This window comes from Uloborus diversus, chromosome 1 (assembly GCF_026930045.1).
Source record: "Uloborus diversus isolate 005 chromosome 1, Udiv.v.3.1, whole genome shotgun sequence".
Classification (NCBI taxonomy): Eukaryota; Metazoa; Arthropoda; class Arachnida; order Araneae; family Uloboridae; genus Uloborus; species Uloborus diversus.
In genome coordinates this window covers 168,490,145-168,504,456 of record NC_072731.1, presented here as the reverse complement: position 1 = coordinate 168,504,456, position 14,312 = coordinate 168,490,145, and the positions used below count along the sequence as shown (strand labels likewise).

The following is a 14,312-nucleotide window of genomic DNA, read 5'->3' as shown; positions in this document are numbered from 1 at the left end:
AAAAAGAGATGAGAAATCAAAAAGTATTATGAAAGTAAGAAATTAATGCAAAACACACAGATAGTTGTTGTGAAGCAGACATTTTCACGATGTTGGATTCGATATTCATAAATTTTTCGTTCACTTAGAACAACATTTTCATTTTGTACTGTTTTTTCTCTTCATTGGTATTTATTACGTCCAGTTTCGTGACATTTCCGGCATTTGATGACATTTTGGTCACATAGTGCACATACGTGACCGTAAGACTGTCAGATAATTTATTTCTATGACCATATGATTGAATATCAAAAGAGGAAGATGATATTTCATTGTTTTATATAGCTGGGGCAAATTGTTTTATTTATGTAATTGAGTTGTTTCTTCGAATCGATTTATTTTTATTCTCGCTGTTTCATATGTTTCTATTTTTCAACTAAATGATAAAATTCTATTATGATATCTTGTATTAATCATCTACAAAATGCTCTCTAATATGTAGTGGCAGTTCTGTTTTAAATCTTCACCCATTTAATTCATTCGTAATGGAAATGATTTAACTGATAAGCGAAATCTCGTCAAGATGCATTATTCTTTCACACAATACTGCAACAATAACCCTAAAATTCCAAGGTTTTATTTTTTAGGTTTCAAGGTTTTAGTTTTAGTTAAAATAAAACATGATTCTGCATTAGTGTTTTCTGTTCTGAAAAGGTCGGCATTCGGCAAATGCTTCGTGAATTCCCAAGGCATTATTTAAATAGCCGATAACACTTGTACTCTTGTCTGGAAATGTATCGAGTTTTATCATTTTTTTCTGAGAATCTGCAAGAATTTTTCTAATGAACATTGGTTTGCAATTTACATAAATTGAATTTATCCATTTTTTACCATTCTGGTCAAAATATTTGGGAATACGACGCCCCCTCTCGCCCCCCCCCCCTATTTGCCGCCCCTGGCGAGGGGTGCCGTGAAGTGTCTGATGACGTGGGCATTCATTTTCCCACAAGATGGGGCACGCCATTATCTCTGACAGGCACTCTTCATTTCCTCAATAACGAGCTTCCTAATCGTTGGAATATACGAAGTTCTGATAACGACAATTGCCTTCTATGCTCACCATGCTCTCCGGACTTAACTCCAAGCAATTTGTTTATGGTATTACGTCAAAGAACGTGAGCTCGTGCCCGTGGATCACATGATTCTCAAGATTCACGCCAAGATATCACAACCGCATTTTCTTCGGTTGATTGTGGCATGTTAGAGAGTGAAACAAGAAGTAGACTTTAGACTTGCTATCTGCCACAATATGAAAGGTCCATGTATCGAACATTTCGGAAACAAAACTCGTGCAGTTTCAATCTCCAGTAAGTTCAACATTGTTGCTGTATTGGTTACATACTTATTTAAATAAGGTTTCCAAACCCCGGAGGGAATTTTCGATATGTATATGTAAGTAATAGAGATTGATTGAAAAAATTCTAATTTTTTAAAGGGTACCGCGAGCTGAAAACGTTTGAGAACCCGTTTAATAATGCATGATTTTTTATTTTGCTATTTTCACTCTTTTGCATTCCAACATCTGAGTTTATCATATCAAAAATGAATTATCCATGCATTGTGCATTTTTGAATAGCATTTAAGATTACTTATGACACGAATTTTTGCAGAAATTCCTCCTTCTTGAAGAGCAGCAGGAGACATCCCACCTGGATGTGTCTAATCTGAGACCAAAATTAAACCAATGCGGAATTTGGATGCAAAACATTGTGGCTGCATGGAATAAGGTACTTAAAAAAATAGTTAAACAATTTTAGCCCTTTTTCAGGATAATAAATTTTACCAAAAACTTTTCTTAAAATGTTTTTAAGATATTTAAGATAACCGTATCCAAAAATTGTTTTACATATTTTCTCTTGAAATGTTATTTTTTGTGAATCATATAATAAATTATTTAAAGACGCAAAAGTTAATGAATGTAGTTTCCATGTTTTTGCATCATGAAAAAATTATGGTTTTATTATTTTTATGTGCACTTAAGTACTACTCATATTAGTAATATTTTTTGTTCTTATGCTAATTCCCACCTGGAAAAATAAAAATTTCTCTGATAGTCCAATCTAAAATACAAATCAAGGTACTTAAATAACTCTTAATTTTTAACACATATGCAATAGCTAAAGTTTAACCGACCTTTTTCAAGTTTTTTTTTTAGTGTTTCGTTAATATGACTATAATACTTACTAGTATGTAAGTAACATTTTCTACTAAAATAAATTTCAGCTTTAATCAAAATTTTAAATTGCATCTTATTTTTATCTGATATATATATATATATATATATATATATATATATATATATATATATATATATATATATATATTGTAACGGATTCGGTGCGACTTCCACTTTCTTGAAATGAAGACACAGTTCTTGATAAAAAAAACAGGAGCTTTATTTACACTATGTAGAGGGGAAATCATTAACAACTGCTAAATTAATCATCAGCAATTAAGCAAATATCACTCAACACCGTAAACTTAACGGTTACACACGTATTTACTTCCAAATACGAAAACAACACAGCGAAATGCCTCGCTTTAAACAGAGCAAATACGCTCTCCGTTCGAAATCTCAATCGAAACTCTCTTTTTATCCATCGCTAACGGCTTATATACACACCGAAAAGAAATCTTTCAAATATTCCACACGCTTCTGGAAAAGAGTAGACCGTTTTCTAATTTTATCAATGAACAAAAAGGAAATAGAGGGGTTCTTTACTTTAGCCATATGAAAAGGGGTTGTATATTCATTACGGGGAACTATTTACAGGTTACGTTACTACAATAATTACTATTTACAGGATTTGTAACATTGCCCCCTTCCTAAGGACTGCACGTCCCGGGCAGTACAATCCCCAGAAAGGGTGCCAAACTTCTATCACAAGTTTACAAATATACACATTAATTAATAACTAACAGATACAGAAAACACAATAATAACAAGAAATATTACTGAACATTAAAAGCAAAAATTATCTACAACTTTTATGTTATCAACCATGGTTGTTTACGTAATACTCATGAACTATGGCCATAGTATGGGGCTAACCGATCATAATATACAACCCTAGGTTTTGCATTAGGTGATTTTTGGATCCTCACTACGACGTCATTCAGTCGGTTAAGGACTTTGTAGGGTCCATCCCAATGCGACTGCAATTTGGGTGAAAGACCTTTCCGTCGGATGGGATTTCATAACCAAACCTTGTCGCCTTCGTTGAATTCATGTCCAGTAGACCTTGTGTCGTATCGGGTCTTCATCTTCTCCTCCGCGATGTTGATTCGCTCTCGTGCGAAGTTATGAACGTCTTCCAACCGGGCCTGGAGATCCTGGTTGTACTCCTCAGGCGATGCAGGCGCCTCCGGAGGACGACCGAAGACGAGATCACAAGGTAGCCGAAGCTCTCGTCCGAAGAGCATCTGAGATGGGGCATATCCGGTAGTCTCGTGGACAGCACTGCGGTAGGCCAGCAGGAACAAAGGTAGCTTCTTGTCCCAATCCTGTTGATTTCTGGAGACCATAAGTGAGAGGTTATTCAGGATTGTGCGGTTAAATCTCTCCAACATGCCGTCCGATTGTGGGTGTAGTGGTGTTGTCCTAGTTTTCTGAATTCCGAGAATTTGACATAGGCCCTTAAACACAGCAGAGATGAAATTCCTCCCTTGATCGGAATGAATCTGCAAAGGTGTTCCGTATCTCGAGATCCAATGCTGGACTAGAGTCTCTGCTACGGTGGTAGCTTCTTGATCTAGAATGGGATATGCTTCCGGCCATTTGGTGAAGTAGTCGATGGAAACAAGAATGTATTTGTTCCCATCAGCAGTTCTCGGTAGAGGACCCAGGATGTCGATCCCAATTCGTTCGAAAGGAGCTCCAACGTTGTACAGATGTAGCTTCCCTCTGCTTCTTTTCTTCGGTCCTTTACGAGCAGAACAGGCGTCACAAGAATGGCACCACTTCTCCACGTCATCCTTCGCCTTGCTCCAGAAGAAGCGCTCCCGAACTTTATTGAGGGTTTTCAACACACCAAAATGTCCTCCAGTCGCACTACTATGTATTTCTTTCAGAACATCTGAAATCCTTGATCGGGGAAGTAGTAACTGCCACCTAGATGTTTTGCCGTCATCAGATTCCCATTTTCGGTACAGTACGCCGTTCCGTAAATGGAGTAAGTTCCATAAAGCCCAGTATCTTTTTGTTGCAGGGCTGAAGAAGGAAACGTTCTGCCAGCTAGGGCGCCGACTGTCACTTTCCATGAACTCCAAAATTGGTTTTATGTCGGGGTCTTCAAGTTGATCTTTTCGAACCTGGTCGTCACTCCATGGATCAGGTTCTGATGATATTGGAGTCACTGTCACCTGATAGGCGGTAGGGCTAGTCGTTCCATACTGTTTCTCGATTCGGGAACAATAGTGGCAGTTCTCAGGACAGGGTCTCCTTGATAAAGCGTCAGCATTACCGTGAGATAACCCTTTTCGGTGCTTGATCTCCATGTCATATTCCTGGAGCCGCTGTATCCACCTGGCTATCTGGCCTTCTGGATTCTTGAAGTTCAAAAGCCAAGTTAACGAGGCATGATCTGTCCGAAGCAGAAATTTTCGGCCGTAGAGGTAATGATGGAAGTGTTCTACAGCTTTCACTATGGCCAGTAACTCCTTTCTGGTGACGCAGTAATTTCGCTCCGACTTTGATAAGCATTTGCTCCAGTAAGCGATGACATGTTCATTGCCGTCAATTTCTTGGGATAAAACAGCTCCGATGCTCTCGTTGCTCGCATCAGTGTCCTGGATGAAGGATTTTTCAGGCTGAGGATAGGAGAGGATAGGCGTTGATGTTAAAGCCTCCTTCAGTCGTAGAAATGCATCTTCGCATTCTTTGGACCATTCAAACTTTTGCTTGCTCTCCGTCAGCTTATGCAAAGGTCGTGCAATGTTGGAAAAACCCTTCACAAACTTCCTGTAGTACGTGCAGAGCCCCAGGAAACTTCGCAGCTGATGGATGTTTTCGGGACGACTCCAACTCTTGACCGCGGATACCTTTTCTGGATCGGTTTGTACACCCTGAGAAGAGATGATGTGACCAAGGTAGTTCACTTCCCGGCGGAACAAATTACATTTGGACGGGCTTAACTTCAGATTGGCTTCCTTAAGCTTTTGCAGCACCTTCCTAAGATTTGCCAGATGTTCTTCGAAACTGCGTCCCACGATGATGATATCGTCTAAGTAGACCAGACAGGATTCGTAGGAAAGTCCTCTTAACACTGTCTCCATAAGACGCTCGAACGTAGCTGGTGCATTGCAGAGGCCGAAGGGCATCACTTTAAACTGCCATAAGCCTTGTCCAGTTGTAAACGCTGTCTTTTCTCGGTCATCAGGGTGCATCTCAACCTGCCAGTAGCCGCTCTTCAAGTCCAGGGTCAAAAACCACTTGTGTCCGGAAAGAGTGTCCAAGGTGTCGTCTATCCGTGGAAGAGGGTAACTGTCTTTCTTGGTTTTTTCATTCAGCCGTCGGTAATCGACACAAAATCTGGTGGAGCCATCTTTCTTTCGGACCAAGACGATGGGAGAGGCCCAAGGACTGGATGAAGGTTCGATTACATCATTCTCCTTCATCTCTTTCAGGAGGGTCTCAACCTCTTCCTTCTTGGCGAACGGTAGTCGTCTTGGATGCTGTTTAATAGGGGGGTGTTCTCCAGTGTAGATCCTATGCTGCGTTAAATTCGTCCGGCCCACATCCTCCGATGTAGATGAAAACAGATGCTTGAAGTCGTCCACCAATTGTTCCACAGCAGTTCTTCGATCTTTCGTTAATGGTGCACTCCCAATTAACTTCGATGTCAAGGACTCAGAAGACACAGTCTCGTGGGAATTGATTCTTCTAATGATGCAGTTTACTGGAGTACAAGTTGCTAACACTTCACCTTTCCGGATATTAATTGGCCTTTCACTCACGTTGGCGACTCTCACAGGAATTACATCCTTAGAAAGGTCCACAAGCGTAGATGCTACCAGCACTCCTTTTAGGCTATTGCTTAGGTTAGGGTATTCAATGAGTCCAAATCGAAAACTATTGGTTTCTTCAATGGAGCCAGGTATTAATGATTCTGACCTTGAGGGAATCGATAAATCTGTTCGGGCTATTATTTGATGAGCGGATTTTACATCACTTTCTGCAGGGAAAACGGCTATGTCTTCTCTCATCGAGTGCAGCTCATTAGTCTTGAAGTCGAGAGTGAAGTCATATTTCTTCAAAAAGTCCAATCCGAGAATTAAGGGGTCCGTGATATTAGCGACGAATGCCGTATGATGGTAGTTGGCATTCCCAAACACTATTTCCAAGTCCACTTTACCGTCAATCTCGATTTTGTCACCTGTCACAGTCTGGAGACTTACGCGTGGCGATGTCCACAGCAGTTTCAATCCAAATTCACGAGCCATATCTGTCCTAATGATTGTCACATTGGCTCTAGTGTCGACAATCAGTCTGCAGGGGTTCCCATTTACATGTGCGTAAATGAAAAGTCCATCACTGCCACTACTAGAAGAGGAAATCTGCAGAGCTCTGGTGGTGGTGATTTCCTTCCCTCGCGTAGCTTGGCGAGCCGGACAACTCCTTCGCAGGTGTCCTTCACTACCGCATTTCCAGCACTTCTGCTCTTGTTTCTTTTGGGCTGTTATGCTGCTCAGATGTCTTGCCAAGTCACCGAGTTGTCTCTCAAGTTCAGCGAGGTGGGACGACCTGGAATCAGACTCATCAGCTTCCTGAGTCCGGATTAGATGGCGTTCCACACGGGTTGCTTCTTGGGCGGCCTCGTATCTCATCGCATACACAACAGCAGAATTCAGGTCTTTGACATCCGCCATCCGTAGAGCTTTCTGGATTTCCGGATCTCGAACCCCGTCGATGTAGTAGTTGAGTGCCAGGTTGTCTCGAACATCCGCAGGGCAGTCGCAAAAAACAAGATGAGACAGTCTCTCTATGTCCGCCGCAAGCTCTTGCAGGGTTTCCCCGGTTTTCTGGAAACGCGACTTCAACTGGAGTCGGCCGAAATCTTTCTGGCACTTCTCACCGAAGCGAAGCTCCAACGCAGATGTGAGGGCGGCGAAATCCAGGCGCTGGCTGTCCGGAAGGGTCTGAAGAATGTCCGCTGCGTCACCTCTCAGGGATGCTGCAAGATGGCAGACCTTGGTAGCAGAGTCCCATCCGTTCGCTTCCGCCACTATCATGAATTGAGTCTTGTACACCTTCCACGAACTTTTCCCATCAAATGTGGCAAGTTTAATGGACGGTCGAGCAACCGATGTGGGAGCGCCAAACTGTACAGAGCTGCTTTCCGCGGTCGCCAATCTCCTTTCCACGTCCTTAAAGATCTCTTCTTTAAATAGATGAAATCTTCTATCTTCTTCTTCAAATTAATTTTCTACAGCATTGAATCGGCTTTCAACGGTATCAAATTTTTCTTCAATAGCATCAACTCGATGCTCTATGTCATTAAATTTATTTTCCATCACAGTCTTTACCGAAATAAGGTCGTTTTTAATTTCCTCTTGGTTAGACGCTAAGTCCTTTTTCAGCACCGTTAAATCGCTTTTTAACTGGTTTTGATTTGCCAACATACTTGCAGTCAGATCACTTTTTAATTGTTCTTGATTAGCCGCCATATCATTTTTTAATTGTTCTTGATTAGCCGCCAATTCATTTTTAACAGAGTTGATTGCATCAAGAAGTTGTTTTAATTGTTCATCCATTGCGCGAGTAATCACCATAAAAATAAAGTCCAAATTTAAAAAGTCTTTATGAAAAAATGTCCAAAGTCACACTTACTGCAAGAAAGTCCAGAAGAAGCCCCACGTTGGGCGCCAAATTGTAACGGATTCGGTGCGACTTCCACTTTCTTGAAATGAAAACACAGTTCTTGATAAAAAACACAGGAAATTTATTTACACTATGTACAGGAAATATCGTCAACAACTGCTAAATTAATCATCAGCAATTAAGCAAATATCATTCAACACCGTAAACTTAACGGTTACACACGTATTTACTTCCAAATACGAAAACAACACAGCGAAATGCCTCGCTATAAACAGATCAAATACGCTCTCCGTTCGAAATCTCAATCGAAACTCTCTTTTTATCCATCGCTAACGGCTTATATACACACCGAAAAGAAATCTCTCAAATATTCCACACGCTTCTGGAAAAGAGTAGACCGTTATCAAATTTTATCAATGAACAAAAAGGAAATAGGGTTATCGTATACTTTAGCCATATGAAAAGGGGTTGTATATTCATTACGGGAAACTATTTACAGGTTACGTTACTACAATAATTACTATTTACAGGATTTGTAACAATTTATATATATATATATATATATATATATATATATATATATATATATATATATATATATATATATATATATATATATATATATATATTTATATACATATATATATATATATATATATATATATATATATACATATATATATATATATGTATATTTATATATATATACATATATAGTAACAATTTTGCTAATTAACAGTGATAAGTTTACGATAAATCGTCACAAAATGTTATTTTTTATGGCATAATGATAAATGACGCGTTCTTTCATTTTAGAACTCATCATTTAAATGTAAAACTCAATAACTTAAAATATATGCAAAATACATAGAATGCATTTTGGTAAATGCCAATGAAAATAGGAAAATATTGGTATTTCCTCGTTTCAACAACTCTTGTAGGTATTTAAATGGAATTTTTTTAAAAAATCACATTCGTAGGTTTTTTTACTGCTTTTAATATTTTTGCTACTTGCATAACTTACAAATACATCGTAATAAACGTTGTTTGCTCATGTAAATTTCTATATTTCAGGACGGAGATGCTACATTAAGGAACATCACATTAACTGTCAAACCCGGCGAATTATTAGCTGTGGTTGGACCTGTTGGATGCGGAAAGGTAACACAACTCAATAAACTTCATTCATGTTTTTTTTCTTTTTACGTTTCGTTTCCTTCTTCAATTTTTACTAGTATGATTAATAAAAAAGATCATACCACGAGATAATGCATAACACGACGTAAAAAGGCTTCTTCAAAAAAGGCGTTAAAGTTCTCTTTCTATATAATTAGATTGTTGTTGTTTTTTACATTTGCTTTTAAATATTAACGTTGTGTTAAACACGTTATTAGTTTATTATTTTCTTTGCAATTAGAAACAAAGTTACATCTCTTTAAAAAAACGCAACCAGAAACAGAAGATTTGTATGTTTGTAGAGAGGGTAAAATTGCTGTTTTAATGGTTTCAGGTTGTTTTATTGTATAATTAAACACTGTTCTCTCACTGTCTTTTTCTCAGAACAAAATGCTAAAGGAAACACACGTATCTCAGAAAAGTTGCGCGTGAATATTAAGAAAATGTAAAATTGTTCATTTAGGTGACTTTGGACAACTTTTTTTATTCGTGTTTTAGTAGACTGTTTTTTTTTTTTTTTAAACATTTTATTGGCGGTTACCGCTTTTCTCCAAAAAGTATACACTTCACAGGAAAGGAACTTGAAGTAGGAAATGTAAAATGGACTTTTATATGCTCAATCGTAGCGTTGGTTGCATTTTACTCGTAATTTGAAATACACACTCTAAAAAAATCGGACCAATATGGCGGATGATCGAATTAAAAACGACATCAATTTTGTTGAAACATGGAGAGGCTAGGCTACAATAATATCATTTATCCAATGAAGACTAATCGCATGAATGATATGAAATATAAATATATTTTGCTTAAAAACACAGTCAAACCTCGTTAAAACGTACTAAAAGAAACCTTTAAAGTTAATTCGTCCTATTCAAGACTCGTCTCATCCGATAAAACATTACGAGCGTTACGCTCAAATAGAATGGGATGAGGATTGTAAATCTAAATTGTTTGTCTTCACAGCAGTTTATTTTAAGCGTGTTCAAATTAACGAGGTTCGACTGTGTATATATATTCCCGATTATTTGTCTGGATTTGTTGTACTCCACTCTACTTTAACATAAAATAACTCCAAAAAGACCTCTAATGGCTATTAAAAAAATAATAATAAATAAATAAAAAAAATAAGCTGTTCGATTGAACTCATTGGGAAGATGAGTCATCATTCTTTGAATTTTTGAACAATGAAATACAAATTTAAAAACATTATTAAAACATTTCCAAGTCAGACTTATAATTTTCTTATCGATTTTTCTTTTCTGTAGACGTCGTTGTTGATGTCCATTCTTGGTGAGCTACCGATTGTGTCTGGGGAAACAAGAGTCCGGGGCAAAGTGGCATACGCTTCTCAGGAACCGTGGGTGTTCGGTGGCAGCGTGAAACAAAATGTCATTTTCGGCAGCGCCTTCGAGGAGAACAAATACAAGACTGTTCTCAACGTATGCGCACTGGACAAGGTAGGTCTAAATAGTTTCATTAGTTGTGTTAAGTACCTTAAGGATTTGATCACATTTCCGTTTTTATCATCTCTTTGTGACATCTATATGAAGACCTGATCGACAGAATGAGAAATACGACCCACGTTGTCGTCTTTTTACGTCTTTTCGACGGTTTCCGCTTTCATCAGCATATTGAACACTATTAAAACCAGGGCTGTGGAGTCGGACTGATTTTTGGGTAAAGGAGACAGAGTCGGGAGTTGATGGTTCAAAGCTCCAAGGGCCGGAGTCAAGTTGGAGTCGGAGTCAAAGGTTCTAAAACTAGCGGAGTCGGTTATTTTCTCTCCGACTCCGCAGTCCTTTGTTTTAACTGCAGGTTACTCGCAGCACCTTTTTTAGAGGAACCAGAGGCACACACTTTAGGATTCAGGGTGCCATTTGTTCACCAATCGCACCCTTCAGGGCACCAAGGGGGAGCCAAATGAAACCCTAAGATGTGCCATATGGTGCCATACAGAAACAAATGGAACCTTTAATGGTGCCATAGGGAGCCAAATGGAACTCTTAACGGAGTGCCGCTGGTTCTACAACGTTTAACACTAAAAGGTGTCGTATGGAACCTGCAATTTTAACAGTGAAAGTTGGTGAACTGTGAAGGACTTCATCTTCTCAACAAACTAGTTTAAAATGCTTCAAACTTGTTGGTTTTCACAAACCATTTCATAAAATTGTCATTAATTGCCAGTTCTAAATATTCAATCACGTGTTTTTATCGTGTTTTTCTGAAGCTAATTTGTTTTCTTCTTCTAGGACATTGAGCAATTTCCTTACGGCGATCAAACTGCTGTTGGAGAACGAGGAGTCAGCTTAAGTGGCGGACAGAAAGCTAGAGTTAATTTAGCCAGGTAAATTTCACATTCATTCTGTTCGCTATCAAACTGTCACTATATTGATTATAGCTAGAAATTAAAATAAAGCATCTTTTTTTTTTTCCAAAACAAAATGTTCAACTTATTAAATGAGTGCTCTTTTATTAATTGCATAATAACTCTTGAGTGATTGATGACTAAGGTGAAAATTTTAAGTTTACTTTTTACTTTTTTGCTTATATTACAATCTTTTTAACGCTGTTATTTGCAATTGAAATTTTTGATTTGATCAAGGCTCATTGTCTTTTTTTCTATACAGAGCTATGTACTTTGATGCAGACATCTTTCTTCTGGACGATCCCTTGAGCGCTGTCGATTCTTCAGTGTCCAAGCACCTTTTCGAGAAGTTAGTCTCCAATTTTTAAAAGCGCATTTCTTTAAAAATTTTATTGTATTTTATGTATAGGGGACTAATTTCTGAAGTTTATCAGAATTGTTTAAATAAAGTCCTTACATTGTTCTTAACTTTCAATAAACGCAGTGCATATTGTAACTAATATAATTCAGTGTACGTACTTCTAAAGCATTACAGAAACAACAGCCAGCCCAACATCCATCGATTTCAACGTTATCGATTTCAAAGTTATTTATTTTTTATTTCCTCAGTTTGAAGTTTACTAATTACTATGACCAAGTTGTTCTTATGGTTCTTTTGGATTCGATTTTCAAAAAAAAAAAAAAAAATGAAAATTGAAACACATAATTTTTAAAATTCTAAAATTTTTTAGTACTTATCATATAAAAATGTGTTCCATCCGTCGTATCAATAGGTTATTTAACTATAAAGTTTCTAATATTTTGTATCCGTATTCATTTTTTTATTATAGGTGCATAAATGGCTATTTGAAAGATAAAGTAAGGATTCTAGCTACTCATCAGATTCAGTTTCTGAAAGGTGCTTCTCAAATCTTGGTGTTAAAGGAGGTAATGTAGTCAATTTAAATCACATAAAGCTAATGCTTCTTAGTTCAAATTTAACGACGTGGTAATTTTTCAGAATACTTAAAACAATTGTCAGTGTTAACCATGCTAATACTGCATGCTAATAGCAGTATTTATCAGGACGAATCAGGTTTTGAAAAAAAAAAAGTTCTGTACTTTTTACTGGTTTGAAATCTAGCAAATAGAACAAATATTCGAGTCATAAAATTTACTTGTACTGAAAAAAGAAACTTCTCCTTTTGAAGTGCAAGGATATTTCGTCTCAGAAGAAACTGTAATTTCAGATCGTCTGCAAATAATAAAAGACCTTCACGAAAAATTCGCAATTCTAATGAACTATAGGAGGCTCTACAGTCTTTGTCTCATTGCGGCTGAAAGAGGTTAAAACCAAGCAAAATAAGAATGTTTTACCCATAGACTAATAGTAAGAATAGACCGAGCTATGGCAACCCTTTTGCTGCTCATAAACCAAACCATGTGACTTGTGGATATCCTAGCAACAGCGGGCGTTGATCATAGCAGACAATCAACGCCGGTGAGAAATAAAATAAATAGAATTGATAGAACACGGAAGAATTTTTTTTTAGGGAGTCTGATTTCTAAATTTGTTATTCTAAATTGTAAATATTTTGTTAATATAGTGAGTTTTTCGTTTAGATAGTATCGTACATTTTCTTTATTCAATTTCAATGACTCTCTAAGCAATTAAAGATGCAAGCGCCCAAAAAGAATCGACAAACGGTAAGATTTTTACCTACAATTTCAATTTAAGGTACCGATTAATACATTTTTGAGTTAACGCAAACGTTTACGCCAACGCTGACGTAGCAAATGAAATAAAAGTTACTGAAAACTGTGATCAAAAACTAATTACTAATGTCAAAATAATGTATAACTAAAAGAAAAACAGTTCAATCTCTGCACCTGGAAAAAAAATTATAATGAAAACACATTACGTCTTAAAATACATGTCGAGTGCTAAACTATAGATAATCCCGCCATCTAGCAACCATGCTGCCAATGTTTTGGCCAAGCCTCCCACCAGTCACATGATGTATCCATGAACCAATTTTTTCATCAGCAAGTTTGGGAAAGCTCGGTCTACTCTTATAATTAATCAATGGTTTTACCTCTTTGTCTAATTTCTTAAACCGTGTAAGTGGCGTATTTACGCTTTAGAACTGCGAATTATGAATAGAGCAATGATACATTGAAGTGACAAAAATCATGGGATGTCTCTTTGTCTAACCTCTTTTTGATCAAAGAAATGCAACAAATCGACGTGGCAAAGACTCAGCAAGTTGTTAGAAGTTCCTTACAAAAATAGTGAGTCATATCGTGAGTGAAAGATCGTCTGAAATTGCGCTTTTTTATAATTTCAGTTACGAAAAATGACCGGAGGAAAGTCACTGAATCCATTATTTCCCCTAACACTTTATGAGCTATCTAAAATCACATCTTTTAAGACTTAAATTCCGCGAAATACCCAGAAGAAGCCCCTTGATTCATCCTCCTAACATCGCCAAAGATAGTCTAAAATTGCTTTTTTGAAAGTTCAATTCCGAGAAGTTTTCGGGAGGGAATTTCGAACCACATTCCTCTTCATTAACGTCATCAAAGATGCCCTACACTTGTGTTTCAGGACTTCAATTCGGAAAAAATTGCAGGTGCAAGGTTTCTCGAGAGGGGCGATCGCCTCCATCACCCCTCTTTTGTAGCCGTCCTGCCTCATCGCCACTTCTTTACGGAGTCAACACCAGGTTGCACAGTGCCTTGTTGATAACTTCTGTTCATAGCTTCGTTGGCTCTGCGTTACATTGAATTCTACCATCAGCTCTTATCAACTGAAAGCATATGCCCCCACTCACCATTCCTTTTTTTTCTTTCTTTTGCGAGAATCAATTTAGTACCAGTAAACTTCATAACTATTATTTGCCTGAAGTGTTTTTCCTTTTTTTTTATTTT

The 14,312-nt window shown here is 37.5% G+C and overlaps 1 protein-coding gene across 2 annotated transcripts in view; it reads left to right on the top strand.

The window, feature by feature from the left end:
- The window catches only part of LOC129233451 (ATP-binding cassette sub-family C member 4-like), a 114,892-nt gene that overhangs the window by 64,904 nt on the left and 35,676 nt on the right, over nt 1-14,312 (top strand). For both annotated transcript variants that reach the window (XM_054867486.1, XM_054867481.1), the window contains exons 9-14: nt 1,650-1,766; nt 8,933-9,019; nt 10,303-10,494; nt 11,287-11,381; nt 11,665-11,751; nt 12,233-12,329. In XM_054867486.1, coding sequence (XP_054723461.1) covers nt 1,650-1,766; nt 8,933-9,019; nt 10,303-10,494; nt 11,287-11,381; nt 11,665-11,751; nt 12,233-12,329 — 675 coding nt within the window. The remainder of the gene's footprint in view (nt 1-1,649; nt 1,767-8,932; nt 9,020-10,302; nt 10,495-11,286; nt 11,382-11,664; nt 11,752-12,232; nt 12,330-14,312) is intronic.